General features: G+C 41.2%; 2 protein-coding genes across 2 annotated transcripts; both read left to right on the plus strand.

Annotated features, from left to right (window-relative positions):
- The first annotated feature begins 2,022 nt into the window (after positions 1-2,022).
- Positions 2,023-2,982, plus strand: LOC143411034 (olfactory receptor 7G2-like). The gene has a single exon (XM_076871870.2). The coding sequence runs from the start codon at positions 2,044-2,046 to the stop codon at positions 2,980-2,982; it is 939 nt and encodes a 312-aa protein (XP_076727985.2). The 5' UTR covers positions 2,023-2,043.
- A 6,664-nt stretch (positions 2,983-9,646) lies between these two features.
- Positions 9,647-10,600, plus strand: LOC143411050 (olfactory receptor 7G2-like). The gene has a single exon (XM_076871871.2). It carries the CDS (start codon positions 9,665-9,667, stop codon positions 10,598-10,600), a length of 936 nt encoding a protein of 311 aa, XP_076727986.2. The 5' UTR covers positions 9,647-9,664.
- Positions 10,601-17,234: the final 6,634 nt, after the last annotated feature.

Consider the following 17,234-nt stretch of genomic DNA (forward strand, 5'->3'; position numbering starts at 1 on the left):
TCTCCTGAAAGTTGGGAAGAACTTCTGTATAAAATTTTGTGAGGCTGGTGATGTTCCATGGAAAGTTGTATTGTTGATAAGTGTTAAATTATTTTTTCTTCCAAAGACAAATTGCTTTCTGTATTTTATTGAGAGAAATGTGTGCATTTAATTAAATCCAGCACTCCCATCTTGCATTGAACTCACTCATTCTAAGGCATAGTTCTAGAAATCCCTTCATCTCTCTTCTGCATCATATTTTTCTGATTTGATGAGATCATGTATAGTAGCATCCAATGTATATGAGTTTCTCTTAAAAGTTAAACCAAAGTTTATTGAAGACCTATTACAGTTTTTTTACTCTTTCTCCTTTTAAAATTAATAGAGTTGAGACATTGAAGAAAACCATCACAATCTGTCTCTTCACAAATTGCAAATAACATATCCAGTGAATTATAAGTTCACATGAAAAGAGGTTAAATGTAAAGTAACTTGATAAACATATGATCATACAGAAATCCCCAAATATGAAAGTTTTTTTTTTAAATAAACACCAATGCAGAACACCAACTCCATTAAGCGATGGTTGAAATACAACCCGATGAGCTAAATATATGGACACACTACCTTGGGATGATTTTGTAATTTGAATTAGAATTTCATGTAAAGATGAAGAACCATAAGTTCAACTATCCTCTCTGTATGTGAAGAAAACTATTGTGATAAAATTGAAGCAGGTGTTCATTAAATTCTAAACGAAGAGTCACGGTCCTGTCTATAATTTTGGCCATTAGCAGTGATCCTAGAAAATAGATTATAATCCTCTGTGTTCAATATGAAAGCAAAAATCAACATCAATGATAGCTAAGAAGAGCCATCCCTGAGGGTCTGTATTTTATAATATTTAGATAACAGTTAGAACAACACCATTTAGATCCACATATACAAGACATATTACGATACCTAAAATAAGAACCAGGCTTCCTGATTTCACAAAATAAATAGAGATGGCTTAGTTTGTAAGTCAAAAGGAACACTGAAATGTATGAGAAGTGGTGTGTGCTACATGTTCAAGGACTCAGAAATGAAGATGGGCAGGAAAAATGGGGAGAACTGAATGGGAACATCTGGCCTGTCCCAAACTCCTCGCCTCCATTCTTGGCCTTTAAGGACATGCCCTCCTGAGATTGGAACACTAGTGAGATAACGGGTCTAATGAGGAGCTTAGGATATTGAACCTCAGGGACACAGAGACTAGAGCCTGTGGCCACTCCCCTCAAAAGTCCTTCCCAACCTGGGAAGCTGCACCTGAGCCTCCTCCCAGAGATGAGCCTTCCTGACCAGGGTCTCATCCACTCCTTCAATCAGTCTGCTTTCCCTGAGGGCTCATCTTACATCTGCAACATTCAGGTAAGATGGGCTGTGGACGTGGCTCGGTGGTAGAGCACTTACCTAGCCCTTGTGAGCCCTGGGTTCCATCCCCAGCACCACAGAAAACATTAAGATGTTCAACACCACCCCTCTTCCACCCAAACAGGGAACACACAGCCTTAATCAAGCTTTGGAAAGCAGAGCTGATGTTTTGTGGTCATTTCATCCTGGGGAAGCAGGGAGGAGAGGACACCCTGAGGATGAGAAGCCGGTCTCCCTAGCCCACTCCTGCCAGCTGTCATCTTCTGGACAAATTCCCTGACGTGTGGACTGATCCCCACCCAGTTCTCAAGGTTGCAGCCTCATACTCTCCACAAGGAGACGTCACTCTTCCCACACAGCAGAAATCTGCTGCTTCTTAAACATAATGACCTACAGAATATTCTGAAATGTGTTTGTGTTCTTGTGCGTGTTGAGCAGGGATTGTGGTGAGTATATTAGTTGGTAGGAGTATCATCACCAATTACCTTGGACTGGGTGTCTTAATAGAAAGGTCCATGCTAATAGTTCTAAAAATCTAACGATTGAGGAGTCTACCAGGTGGTTCTAACCTGTTCCCAGGTGATGCTGCACCTGCTGGCCCATTAATTTTTAGCTTTCACCCCCATCAACTTCATAAGATTTGTCAACAACATGGAAGCCAGAAACCACACAGCTGTTTCAGAATTCCTCCTCCTGGGACTGACAGAGGACCCAGCCCTGCAGCCCCTCGTCTTCAGCCTGTTCCTGTCCATGTACCTGGTCACCATCCTGGGGAACCTGCTCATCATCCTGGCCATCAGCTCTGACGCCCATCTCCACACCCCCATGTACTTCTTCCTCTGTAATCTTTCCTTGAATGACATCTGTTTCAGCACAAGCATGATTCCAAAGATGCTGGTGAACATCCAGACACGGAATCAGAGCATCTCTTATGCAGAATGCATCTCGCAGCTCTGCTTTGTCTTGGTTTTTAGTCTCTTAGAAAATTTTCTCCTTGCAGTGATGGCCTATGACCGCTATGTGGCCATTTGCCACCCCCTGAGCTACATGGTCATCATGAACCCCTGCCTCTGTGTTGTGCTTGTCCAGGTCTCTCTGATCATCAGCATTGGGGACGGCCTGCTGCACACTCTGATGGTGCTGCGACTGTCCTTCTGCACAGACCTGGGGATCCCCGACTTCTTCTGTGAACTTGCTCAGATTATCAAGCTGGCCTGTTCTGACACCCTTATTCACAACATTGTGTTATATTTGGCAGCTTGCGTATTTGTTGGTATTCCTTTCTCTGGAATAATTTTTTCTTACATTCACATTGTGTCCTCTGTCTTAAAAATGACATCATCAGGAGGAAAGCACAAAGCCTTTTCCACCTGTGGGTCTCACCTATCTGTTGTTTTCTTGTTTTATGGGACATCTTTTGGGGTGTATATTACCTCTGTATTTAGTGACTCCCCCAGAAAGACTGCAGTGGCTTCAGTGATGTACACTGTGGTCCCTCCCATGCTGAACCCCTTTATCTACAGCCTGAGGAACAGGGACATGAAGGAGGCCTTGAGGAAACTCTCTGGCAGGATATTGGCTCATCTATAATGAGTCATTTGCTTTGCACTAGGATTTCTCCACTAAGTCAAAATGACAGCATTACTGGTGGTCCTGAATCCCTGTCACTTATATTCTTTAAAGGGCCTCTTCTAAAATAATGAGATCACATGACTGGGTGCATTGTGACTTGGCTTATAACCTCACTTTGCTTTCTGTCTAACTCTGTAATGCTGGATGCATGACTTCATTTCTCTAAACACCATTTATTTACTCAGGTTACAAGGAAGAAGAGCATATGTCAGAGTTCAAAATTTCAGAAAGAAACAAATTTGGTGCTGCCTCATAAGAGGCAAGTTAGACACAGTGGATAGGCCAGGGACCATAATTCCAATGGTAGTCATACCCAGGGAATAATTTGTAAAGAATAATAATAATAATTAGAGACAAGGTGCAGAGGCAGGGAAGGTAGCAGAGTAGCTCTTTGTCCAAGCGGCCACCTTTATTTATACCAATAGGTTACATTAGGTCATTAGTACCATAACCATATTCAGGAAGGGTGCTTATTCTGCAGTTACGCTTCATAGTTACAATATGCAGTGTCAGGAGCTTTATGCAGCTCTCAAGAAGTTCCACTGTTGGTTGGGCAGCTCCAGGAGCACAGGAGCCTGGGGAAACCTTGTAGTTATCTAGCAAGCAAGTTCCTTTATTCCCAGGAGTTATGTGCCTAAAGTTAAGGTTGACGCTGATAAGACTCTAGCATGGCCATAGCAACCAGGTAACCTATGCCTTTGCACAGAAACTTTCTCAGGCACACCAAACATCCACAGCCATGAAGTCATCGGGGATCCCCTCCCAAACACAGAACCCCTACAATAGTTTTCACCTGATGACTTAATTAGGTTGCAGTGAATTTCCTCCTTAGACTTAATACTAACGGGAGGTAAAGGGATTACATAATGCAATTACTGAAACAAGTTACTGGCAGCAAATATGTTTCTCAGGTAGTAATAGCGTCTATCAGACTCCATTTTAATTTCTATAATTAAAGTGGCTTAATTCCATATTACTGTTTTGAAATGATTGCGAGATCTTTGAAACTCATCAAGGAAGATGCCTTCATTCCTAATAAGAAAATAAAGTCCAGTGACAATAAACTGAAACAACAAAGAGAGTTGTTGTTTACACCAAGGACGTGTGCGCAGAGAATCTACAGGGACAGAGAGCAGGGCTTCCTTCAGTCCTCCCTGAGGTGAGCTCATCCCAGGGCTGGTTCTCCCTCAGGAACCCAGGAGTAGGAACAAGTTGAGGTGTCGCACTTGGGCATGATGCCAGAGATGGAATGCTGAGGGCCCTCCCCTTGGTCCTTTTTTCTGTGAACCTACCAAATTGCATCTCTGTAGTGGACTGAATGGTTGCCCTCTAAATGCACCCAGATCCTGTCCCAATAACTTGTGCTTATCTTATGTGCTAAAGGTGTGAATGTTACTCATATGATAATGGGGGAAAGAGGATTTGCAGAAGAGAAACGTATCCTGGTTCACCTGGGTGGCCTTCAGTGTAATGATGTCTCTTTACAAGATAGAAGTGGAGAAGACACAAAGAAAAGTGGGAGGCATTGCATCCATGGAGATGGAATCTGTATGGAGCCAGCCAGTGCTGACCTCCAGTATTCGATCATTTTTTTTTAACCGCATCATTGTGATTTCCACTCTAGGGCATTTTATCACCCTTGCAGATATTCCTATACTTTTCATTTCATAAATTTGTTTCATTTTGACCTTGCCTTTTCTGAGCATGTACCACATAAAAATTGCTAAAACTAGAAACTCTGCCTTGGGGTCTGCTTCTGTGGAACACAGGCAGAGAGAATACGTTTAGAGAACAGAAATCATGTGCCAATGTCCACCGCTGGTAATGAATAGATTAATCACATGTCACTTTCTCGTCATTGAGCTTCTCCATCAATCCTGCTGTTGTCCATTTAGCAGTTATCCATCTATTTTCAGTGCTCTATGTTCGAGTTGTGTATTGAGACCTTGAAGGTCAGGGACATTTTTTGATGTGGATGTAATTTGGGTATCTGTTTTTCTTATATTGTGATCAAAGCTGTGTGAATATTCTCCTCTGTGTCTTCTGAAGGAAATAAACATATTTTGACATACATAGTGAAATTACTAGCTATTGCATAGTAACTTTTGGGTTGGATGAAGAATATTTCTAAATGGTATAATGAATTTAAGTTCTAATTAGATATTCCTTGTGTTTTACGTCACTTGCAGAATACTTTATTTACCTCAACAATCTAATGGATGTAAAACATTAATTAATTAATTAATTTACATTTCTTATTATGACATTGAGAGTCTTCTCACATATTATGAGCTGTTTATTTTCTTCCCTTGTTAAATAAATGTTTATGATATTTCCATTGAACTGCCTGTCATTTTCTTTTCCAAATAGACAAATTATTTATGCATTTGAAATAGCAATTCTTTGTAGTTTGTATTAGTAAAATTTTATTTTGGGGGAGTGTGCCTCCTTTTCCATGTGCTTTATACTATATCATGGATGTCCAAAAGTGCCTGGTTTTAGCAGGTTTTAATTTGTCAGTATTTTCTCTCTTGGTCTGTACATAGTAAGTCTTGACATTGAAATGACTAATCACCTCAACAAATAAATTATTCTCTTTCCTTTTTCAATTGAGGCTGAAACCACCTGAAATTTATTTGTCTTTGATAAGAGGAAAGATATCCAAGTTCATTTTTATTTTAGCATGACTTATGAAATAGTTCCATCCATTCACTGTAATGTCAATTCGGCAATAAAGAAGACATTCATTCACGAGTTAATGTTTTCCTGGACTCTCTTTTTTGGAATAATAAGATAACTATGTAATTCTTGCAACAATATCTCTTGTCTTACTGATCTCAACACATCAATCAATTATATCTAGTTCAGTGTGGTAACAAACAAGCCCTCAAGTTTTTTACATACAATCACAAAATGGCTTTGTATCACAAATTAAGTTCTTTTCTGGTAGTTTGGAATTTTCTGTTAAATTGTGGATAAACAAGACACAGTTTTACTCTGTGACTGTGTGTGTGTGTGTGTGTGTGTCTGTGTGTGTACGCGAACCAGCACATACATGCACCAATACTATGAAATTTGGAAAACTTGGCAGTAAAATTCTAAAAAGGAAGCAAAATATTGATTAAATGCTAGTCCATTATGATTACAGAGAATGTATTAGAAAAGTCTGCCTATAATATTCAAGAACAAATTCAAATTTCACTGAGAAATAGAATGAGCCTGATGGGGTTGCATTATTATGGTACTCTCTGTGCATTATCACTTGTATTTATATGTTGATATCTTCATGTAATCTTATTTTGAGTTAAATTGCAATGTCATATTTCCTGATTTCATCTTGAGTATAGTTGTGACTCTAAAGATACCTTGAAAAAAAAAGCAGAAGTTAGTACAGAAGGAAGGGTGCCCATATGTCAGTGGTGCTTTGATGAACATGAGCAGAGACATTTCTCACAAGAAGAAATGCAAATGTCCAACAAATACATGAAGAAATGTTCATCTCCTAAGGGCAATCAGGAAGATGCCAATCCAAACTATACCAAGACTTCATCTCACTCCAGTTCTGGTGGCAAGTATCAAAATACAAATGATAATAAGTACTGTTGAAGATGTGGGGGAAAGGTTCTCTTACATGGTGTTGGTGGGACTGCAAACCACTACCATTCTGAAAAGTGGTATGGAGATTCCTCAAAAAAAAACAAGGAATGGAACCACCACATGATCCAGCTATCCCACTCCTTGGTATTTATCCTAAAGAATTAAAATCAACATACTACAGTGATATATGCATGCCAGTGTTTATAGCAACATGATACACAGTAGCCAGTTTATGAAACCAGCCTAGGTGTCCCTCAATAGATGATTAGATAAAGAAATGAAGTCTTACTCAGCCATAAAGAAGAATGGAATTATATCATTCACTGGTAAATGGATGGAGCCGGAGAGCATCATGCTGAGTGAAACAGGCAGGTCTCAGAAATGCAAAAATGTTTCTCTCATATGCTGACACCTGAGCAAACCAAGGGTAAAGGAGAAGGAAACCCATGAAAAGAAGAGATATCAGTGGAGCTGTGGAAGGGGGTGGAGGAGGAGGAAGGAGGGATGGGGAAAGGGAAGAACTGGGAAATGAAATGGACCAAATTATACTATGTACATATATGAATATACCATAGTGAACTGCACCTTGATGTGTATCTATAAAGCATGAATTTAACAAGCTATAAGTAAGAAGAAGGAAGACCAGTGGACCAGTGGAAGGGGAAGAGAAGGAGGAAGGAGGGAAGGGAAAGAGAAAGTACTGAGGCCTGAAGTGGAGCAAATTATAGTCCATGCTTTTATAATTATGTCAAAATGAACTCCAACATTATGTATAACTATGATGCATCAATTGATCCATCAATACAATGAGGCTTTGACCTGATTTCTTATCTGTCAGGGTCATAGTTGCCTCATCCGTCACCATTAGGGTCTCTACTCCTGAATTCAGTTAACTGAGTTTGGATATTGGAAGATATGAAGAACACCATATCATAAATCCATCCACCAAGTCGATAGTGAGCTTGGTTATGTTCTTCCTTGGAGAGTTTTCTGCAACCATCAGGTGGTCTACGTCCACAGCCATGGGTTTAGGCAATGCTTGACTCTTGGGTTAGCCCATACTTCTGGAGCAAAGAAAGCTCTACCTCTGCCCTTAGCAACTAGTCCTCTGGAACACTGAGGTTGCAATATCTAGAAAGAAGAAATATTTCTTGTTTATGGGGAAACATCCACAGTTTCTTTTACTTCTTCTATTCTTGACAAATTGTGTCAAGTTCTTTATTGGTACCTGTAAAACATTATTCTCTTTTAATATTTGCTGTTCTCTTTGTGTGGTATATAGAAAAAAATGACCTTTTTTAATCCCATCCATGTCTTTGTTCATTTTAACTATGACTCATGCATGTAAATATTGATGGGGTTAAGACATCACAATGCACAGGACACATTGGCACACACCTGTAATCCCAAAGGCTCAGGAGGCTGAGGCAGGAGGACCACAAGTTTCAGGCCAGTCTCAGCAATTTAGCAAGGCCCTAAGCAACTTAGTGAGACCCTGTCTGCAAATTAAAAAATAAAAAGGGCTGGGGATGTGGCTCAGTGATTGAGTGCCCCTAGGTTCAACACCTAGTACCAAAAATAAAATAAAATAAAATAAAATCACAATGCCATCTTGTCAAAAAAAAATTAGCTACTTGAAAATTAGAATTTATATGAAATGAGTTAACATGGTGTAAAATGTGTTAATAACACATGAAAATATCAAAACCCTTAACTAAAACTGTCTTTGAAGTTGAACACTAATATGAATAACGCATTCACCCATTAAAAGATGTCCAAAGTCTAAACAAATGTGCTGAGTTTATGGACACATTTGCATAGTTCTTTCTTTTGGTAATTTAGTAAGTAACTAACATTTTTTCATTAAAAAATGAAGAATCATAATTTCAACTCACAGTCTCTTTCTGTGAAAAAGACTGTTGAAACCATTGTGAAAACGTTAAATTCTGAACAAGGTGTCTTGGTCTATCTGTATTTTGCACCATTAGCTGTGATCATAGAAAACAGATTATAATCCTTTGTGCAAAAATTGAGGTTCAGTCAACACCAATTGTAGTTAAGAAAAGACGTGCCTGAGTTGCTGTATTTTTAAATATTTAGATAACATTTAAAATGACACTATTTATACCTGAATCTGTAAGACATTCTCACACCTAAAATGGGCAACAGATTTTGAGATAAAATGTGATGGATAGATGTGACTTAGTTTGTAACTCACAAGGAACACTAGACTGTATCATAGAAGTGGTGTGTGTGAGGTGTGCAGAAACAAGAAATCAGGGGTCAGGAAATCAGCCATCCTGAACTCCTCACCTCCAAAGTCCTGGTCTCTGGGGACATGCACTCCTGGGATTAGAATGACAGTAAAATAGCTGTTTAATGAGGACCTTGGATTTTGAGCCCCCAGGGATATGGAGACAATAGGAGCTGGCCTGTGATGTCACTGGACGGCCCTGCCCCAGTCACGAAGCAGCTCCGGAGCCGCCTCCCAGAGATGAACCTTCAGACCAAGATCCCAGTCTCTCACTGAGTGTGTCTGCACGTCTGGAGGACACATCTTCCATCTTCAGTGTACAGGTAGGATGCTCGACCTCATTGCTCTTGGAGCCGATCAGGGAGCACAGGGCTCCCTAATTAATGGTCAGGAAGTGAGTGCAGTTGTTTTATGAAAATCTCACCCTGCAGAAGCAACAAGAAAAAGACATAAGTGAGATGAAGAGAAAGCAGTGGCCCACTCGGCTCCTGTGGAACGTCATCTTCCCGGCACGTTCTCACGGGTCAGCACCAAGACGCACCCAGCTCTCATTCTTCCTGCCTCAATCTCTCTGCAGTAACAGATTCCATTTACTGGAGTCCTTATATCTTATTGTATCTTGACTCTTTTCTTTTTTAATATTTATTTTTTAGTTATAGTTGGACACAATATCTTTATTTTATTCTCATGTGGTGCTGAGGATCAGACCCACAGATGCTGGGCAGCGCTCTATCACTGAGCCACACCCCAGCCCTTGACTCTTTCTTTTCCTTCAGATTCACCACCAACATGGAACCCACGAACCACACAGCTGTTTCAGAATTCCTTCTCCTGGGACTGACAGATGACCCAGCCCTGCAGCCCCTCATCTTCAGCCTGTTCCTGTCCATGTACCTGGTCACCATCCTGGGGAACCTGCTCATCATCCTGGTGGTCAGCTCTGACCCCCACCTCCACACCCCCATGTACTTCTTTCTTGCCAATCTTTCCCTCACTGATATCTGTTTAAGCTCAAGCACCATCCCCAAGATGCTGGTGAACATCCTAACACAGAATAAGAGCATCACCTACACAGCCTGCCTCTCCCAGGTCTGCTTTGTCTTAGTCTTCGGTGGCTTGGAAAATTGTCTGCTTGCCGTGATGGCCTATGACCGCTACGTGGCCATCTGCCATCCACTCAGGTACACAGTCATCATGAACCCCTGGCTGTGTGGACTACTGATGCTGTTTTCCTTGTTGATTAGCCTTGTGGATGGCCTGCTGCACACTCTGATGGTGCTGCGTCTGTCCTTCTGCACAGACCTGGAGATCCCCCACTTCTTCTGTGAACTTGCTCAGATCATCAAGCTGGCCTGTTCGGATATCTTCGTTGATAACATCCTGATCTATGTTGTAGCTTGCCTATTTGGTGGCGTTCCTTTCTCTGGGATCATTTTCTCTTACACTCACATTGTGTCCTCTGTCTTGAGGATGCCATCATCAGAAGGAAAACACAAAGCCTTTTCCACCTGTGGGTCTCACCTGTCTGTTGTCTCCCTGTTCTATGGAACAGCTTTTGGGGTGTACATTAGCTCCGCAGTTTCTGACTCCCCCAGGAAGACAGCAGTGGCTTCAGTGATGTACACAGTGGTCCCTCAGTTGATGAATTCATTTGTCTATGGTTTGAGGAACAGGGACGTGAAGGAGGCCTTGAGGAAACTCATCAGTGGGAGAGCTGTTCTATGATGTGTTGTTTGCCCTTTTTTAACTGGGTTTCTAGAATAGTTAACAGTGAAAACATGTGGGGTGAGCTATAATTCCTGACTCTTCGGTCACTATACTCTTCTAAATTAATGAACTCACATAATGGCCAAATAGATTTTAAATCACCCTGAAACCTGGCGTTGCCTTTTGTCTGGTTCTGTGGTATTTGCCACATGATTTCTCCCCCCAAAGATAACTTTGTTGCTTTGATTCCACAGAAGTGGACCCTGAAGCAAGGATTCCAGTCTTAGAAATTTCTTTGCGTTGAAGTCTCAGAAGAAGGCAAGTTAGTGAAGGATGGCAGGATAAGGGTGGTATTTAAGCAACGCTTGGCCATATTAAGAGAATCGCTTCCACTAATCACAGCTGGGGCCATTAGAAGTGCATCCCAGTGTCAAGCTAATGCAAGCCAAGGGGTGGACATTCGTATCCTCAGAAGCAATGATTGAGATCTGCTACTGGCATCCATATGCTTCTGTGGGGAAAATAGCATTGACCATGCTCCACGTCTTGTCTATAAAATCGGCATGATTGGATCAGATCAGTGGTTTGAGATGACTGTGACATACTTGAAGTCCATCGATGAAGACATCTTCATTCCCAGTTTAAAAAACCATGACTTTAATATGCTGTGACAATAAGGAGAAAGACCTTTCATTCCAAAGATATCAGAGGTGGGAAATATGGTGGCACAGAGAGCAGAACTCCATTCATTCAATTCCCCATGAAGTTGTCATACCTGGACCCGATGCCACAGGCAACAACCTGGGAGCCCACTCCTGGGTGTCCTGGGTAGGGAATTCTCCACGTACCAACCACTGGCATCTGTGGGGTGGACTCCATGGTGGTCTTCAAACTATGTCAACTTGTGATCCAAGTGTGGGATGAATGACGAGTGTTGCTTGTTGGGAACAAGGGGGTTGGCAGAGAAGGAGCACTTAGTGGACCTTCTGGGTGGGATCTAAATGTAATCCCGTGTCTCTTCCAAGGACAGGAATGGAGAAGACAGAACCTAGGAGGAGGCTTTGTGACCGTGGAAAACTGGTTTGATGAAGCCAGTATCTGATTGCCAGTATTGGGTCACTTTTGCCTGGCAAAACTGTCATTTTTACAGCAATGCAATCCATATTCATCACCTCATGACATCCCTGCACAACATGTCCCATGATGAATTCCAATTTTTCATGCGAGTCTCATCCTCGTGCTTCAGAAATGACCCTTTCATTGGTTTCAGAAGTTATTTCTTGATTTGGGTGCTCTGTATTTTTTTACACATTATATACGGTGACATTAAACATACGTAGCTTTTCTGATGTGGAGCAACGTTTGGTGTTCATTTTTCTGCTATTTGGATAAACTTCTTGAATATTCTCTACCATGACTCTCAAAGTGAATAAACAATAGTTTTAGGGCGGGGACGTAGCTCAGTGGTGTTGTACAGGCACACGTGGCCAGTGCCCTCAGATTGAACCCCACGCCCTGGGACACATACTTGGTGTGGAAGTGCTGGCTGTAGCAGAACAGTTTTCACCTTTGGGTAGTTTCAAAGAATTGAACCAACTTACCCTCCCCCTTAGGTATTCTGAGGTTCTGCATCATCCCCCAAACACTTCCATTTGCTCTGACAATTCAAAGGGTGTAACTGTTCACTTACAGTTTGATATTAGGAGGTTATGAGCCTTTCCATGTATTATGGGCCATTGGAATCCTCTCTGAAGTAATACACGTGAGCGATATGTCCATCATGATGCATATCTATCGTTAATTCATAATATTCATGTAAGTAACTGGAATAACAGTCCTTTGTCTTTAAATACATTCTGCAAATTTATTCTTTAGGATTGTATCTTCTCTTACACATGCTTCATAGTGTTTAGTAAGTCCCCACCTCCGCCCCGTGCTCAGTGTAATTAGAGTTTAATTTTTCAGTGTTTTTGCTGTTTGCACTGAAAGCACCAATAGCCTCAGTAAGGGATCTTTAGTCTTGCCCTTTGCAATTGAGGTTGAAACCATCTAAAATTTATTGTTGCCTTTGCTGTGAGACAGTATCAAATATTTTTTATTCCCAAACATTCCCATTATATGCTCTATCTGTTCACTTATCAGTTAATGTTTTTCTTGACACTATTTCCTGAACAATAGGATTATGTCTTTCTCTTCTCTAATCTCACAGACTTTCATTGCTGCTGCACCTCAGACAGGTAAAACTATCTTATTTTATTTTTTATTTATTTTGGTATTGGAGATTGAATCCAGAGATGTTCAACCACTGAGCCACGTCCCCAGCCCTTTTTATACTTTTTTATTTAGAGAACTTGTCTCTAAATAATTTGCTTTGGGCCTCATTTTAGCTGAGGCTGGCTTTGAAATTGTGATACTCATGTCTCATCCTCCCAAGCCACTGGGATTACAGGCGTGTGCCACCAAGCACCACCATGCCAGCTAAGACCAATTTTAGCATGGTAACAAACAAGTGCCTTGTACCCAGGTTAATGGCTTTCCTGATACTTTGCAATTTTCTGCAACAAAATTGATAATCGAGACCCAAAATTTGGATGTAGGTCCTTCTTTGTGTGTGTGTGTGTGGTGTGTGTGTGTGTGTGCGCGTATATGTGTGTGTGTGTCTCAATGTGATTGTATACATATGTGTAAAAGTATAAATTATATTTCTTTGAATGAATACTTGATAGTGAAATTCAAAAATTCTTTTAAAAGGGATGAAATATATGCTTTTTTAGTCAATTTGGTTAGAGGGAATATGTTAGAAACTCTTCTTTTTAATATCCAAAATCATGTTCACCTTTCACTTAGCCATACTTAGAATTACCCACTATGGTTGCATTTTATTGTATACTCACAGTGTCACCTCTTCTACTTTTATTATTTATTTATAAATACAAATTATAGCATTAGGTTATAGTTACCTATAACTATAACTCACATGTATACATGTAACTCATGTATAACTGTGCAAAAACTAGTTGTAACAATATCTATATATACTATGTATAACTAAAACTATACACTGTAACTGTCTTCTAAAGCTACATTTTATTTTTGAGTTGAAAGGTGTGTCAGTCTTCCTGACATGGTGTGTAAAGGTCGTTGTGACTCTAAAGCAACCTAAGGAAAAAAGTCAAGAATCGTGTACAAACAAAAGGTGTACCATGAGTTCCTCATGACAGACAGGAATGGAAAGAGGGGGAGGAAAAAGACGGCGGAACCAGGGTTTCTCAGGATGAGGGATCGGCCAGCATCAGGTTGGGAAAGAAGACGACGTTCTCCAATGTCTCGATTCCTGAATCAATCCTGGCTCCCGGCTTATGGTGCAAGGACTTCACTTTCAACGAGTGAGCCCCTGCTATGTAACTCGTGTTTAAATATTTAAAACTCCTCCTCAACTCTAAGAGGTGTTGAGGTGTGCAGCCGTCCATTCCCCTCTTCCTCAATGGTGTCCTCACCAGCTGCACCAGCTACGGGGGCACTTGTATGGGTAGATGGTATATTTTTCCTCCTAGATTTCAAGATTTTTCTTGAATTTGTCCAAAAAGGCTCTGTCCTGGCTTCTCCTCTCACAGGGCCACAGCCGGTCTCCAGTCAGGTCTCTGCTCCTCAGCTGGGTTTGCTGACTCTGCTTCCTGCTGGTGGAGAAGGTCACGACCCCACCCACCGAGCCGCACTGGGCTGGGTTAGGGCCCTCCTTGAAGGCTGTCCTGAAACTTTCATGTGATCCAAGTCTGCGGTCCTGGGTCTGGCAGTGCTCCACTCTGGAGTGGAGCCGCGTCTCTCCCACAAAGCAGCTCTGCCCGTGCCCGGGCCACTCAGGTTCTCTAGGACACTGTGTCCTCAATGCCTGGAAGGAGCAAGAATTTTCTCACTAAAGGACATAATCTATAGGACCCTTTGGCTGTTCACCACAATACGATTGAAATTTTTTTTTTTGTTGTAATACGATTGAAAATTTTTGTTGTTGTGACCTGGAAATTTTAGTATATTTTTACCTATGACTGTTCTCTGTAAGATACATGGAAAAATTCACCTTTCTTAATAATGTCACTGATGTCTTTGAAAGATCTATTTTTTATATTTTTAAGGGAAAGGAATTAGGAGAGTGAAAAAAGACACCACAGGACAAGGTTTTATAGACTCATTCAGAAGCAAGAAACCTGTGGCCAAAAAAATTGATAAACATATAAAAATATTGAGGTCCTTAAGTGTAAATGGTTTAAAAATGTACACTACTGGGTGCTCTGTCCCCACCTATTAAATGATGGTGCATATATATTCAAATCTGCTGAGCATCTGGACACATCTGCTTATTGTTACCTTTTAGAGATTCTGTAACTGAATTACATCTTATTTCAAGTTGAAGACCGTAATTTTATCTCACAGTCCTTTAATGTGAATAAAAGTATATTTTGTAATGCAATTAGAAAAGGATTTTGTAAAATGCCTATAGGAAATAGTATCCTTGTCTATACTTGCTACAATTAATAATGATTAAAAAATCATTTTTATCATTATTAATCACAGGTTAAAATCTTCTGGTCAACATATAGAAAATGAAAATTAAGGATCAGGAATCATTAATGACATTAAAAAGATGCCTCTGAGTATTTTTTTATGATAACCTCTTAGTTGTATTTTTGATCAGGGTTGTAATACCCATATTCACAAACTATATTTTCACATCTAAAAGAAAAATGGGCTACATGATATGCAATAGCTACATTTTCTTTGCTGGTAAGTACATATTTTTGGGTTTTCTAGAAAACTGCCATGGGTCTCACTTGCAAGGAACCATGATGGAGGGGAGGAGAAACAGTAGAGAGAACTGGGTGATCTGCACCTGGCTTCTGGGGCCAGGGGACAAGCCAGCCTGAACACCTCCCATCTGTTTCCTTGGTCTTCAAGGATATGCACCCCAGGGATCAGAATGGTAGTGAAATTGCTAGTCTAACAAGGAGCTTTGCATATTGAGCCCCAGGGGTGTGGAGACTGCATAGAGTCAGCTTGTGGCCACCCCACTCCACAGCCCTGCCCAGTGGAGAAGCAATACTGGAGCTTCCTGCTAGAGATATGACCCTTCCTGACCAGGACCTGCGGACCCAGTCAGTCTGTCTGCACTTCCTGGGTGTACATCGCCCACCACCAATACACAGATGAGGCGTTGAACATGGTTCCTCTTGAAGCCGACCAGGTAACATGAAGTCCCCTTGTTCATGCACTGGAAGTGAATTTAGGTGTGGCTCACGTACCCATATCCTTTATTGTTTACTTCATTTATGTTGTTATATATTTCATCCCAAGTGCAATGCCAATGAATATTGGTTTCTTGCAACTCCATGACCAACCTTCCACAGCAGCACTATGCTGGGTTTGCATTTACCACGTAAGACATAGTTTCCTTCTCTCTTCTCTCCTCACATGCCCTGACACATGGCTTCCTTCTGAGCAGTAAAAGGTGCCGTGTTCGGGCTGGTATTGTGGCTCAGGGGTAGAGCACTTGCCTTGCAAGTGTGAGGCACTGGGTTTGATTCTCAGCACTGTGTATAAATTAATGGATAAAATAAAGGTCCATCAACAACTAAAAATTTTTTTAAAAAGGTGCCATGTTCCAATATTCAGGTCAGAAACAATAAATGGCCCCAGAAAAGTGGGGGTGCGAAGTTCCCACTGCTGTACACTGAGCTGGGTGCTTTCTTTCTATTCACTTCTCTTCCCCAGGTTTTTTTTTCTCAAGCTTCACTGAAACATGACTGAAGGGCAAATATTTATGATGTTCAAGGTGATGGTTAATAACCTATGAATACAATCAAACTAATGAACACAGCCATCACAGTCCGCATTGTACAAATGGAACATCCAGGATGCTCATGCAGTTGAAGCTTTTCCCCATTCACAAAGCAGGTTCAGAAACTTGGATCATATTCAGAGTGTGTGACGTTACACCAATGTGTCACCTAATGATAAGCTCAGTCAGACATGTCTGTCTCCCCATGTAGACAGAGACAATAGTTCTACCTACCAGCACAATCCTAGGAGCAACCTGATATCCTAAAAGTACCTAATAAATATGTCTGTGTTACCTGGTCTCTGTTTTCCAAAGAACCAGCTGTATGTAGTCTCACATCTTTTCTTAGGAGTCTATGGACTCCAAATTTCTCTCATTTTGATGCTTTTTACCTTAAGGCAAAGAACTCCCTTAGAATGAGAACAAGAATCTCATGAACAGTTGCCCAAAATCTCACAGAACTATTTGCAAAGGAGAGAACTTGCAATTCCATGGGGGGGTCTTCTGAGCTTCTGGTAGAGAGGCGGCTTCTCTAGCCTTTGCTCATGCCCAGCCGGATGGATGCCATCCACCTGCCACAACTAATTTCATGGGTACAGGTGGCCAAACACCGAGGGCCAGGTAATGTCTAAAGCCTTTGCATTAGAAGAAATATTAAAATTACAAAGGTAGATTATGAGATCTGAGTGACCCTGTAGGAATACAAGTTCTGTGCTATCCAGAGCACCAGCAGAGCTTAGTGGAGAGTCAATCCCTCAGTCAGACGACCTGAGCTCAGTCCCGGTCTTCGCCAAGCACTCATTACACATCCCACATCCCAAG

The sequence above is a fragment of the Callospermophilus lateralis genome, chromosome 1, assembly GCF_048772815.1.
Source record: "Callospermophilus lateralis isolate mCalLat2 chromosome 1, mCalLat2.hap1, whole genome shotgun sequence".
Taxonomy (NCBI): Eukaryota; Metazoa; Chordata; class Mammalia; order Rodentia; family Sciuridae; genus Callospermophilus; species Callospermophilus lateralis.

Coding starts and splice junctions, on each gene's coding strand:
- LOC143411034 (XM_076871870.2), top strand. CDS start 2,044: ATGGAAGCCAGAAACCACACAGCTGTTTCAGAATTCCTCCTCCTGGGA.
- LOC143411050 (XM_076871871.2), top strand. CDS start 9,665: ATGGAACCCACGAACCACACAGCTGTTTCAGAATTCCTTCTCCTGGGA.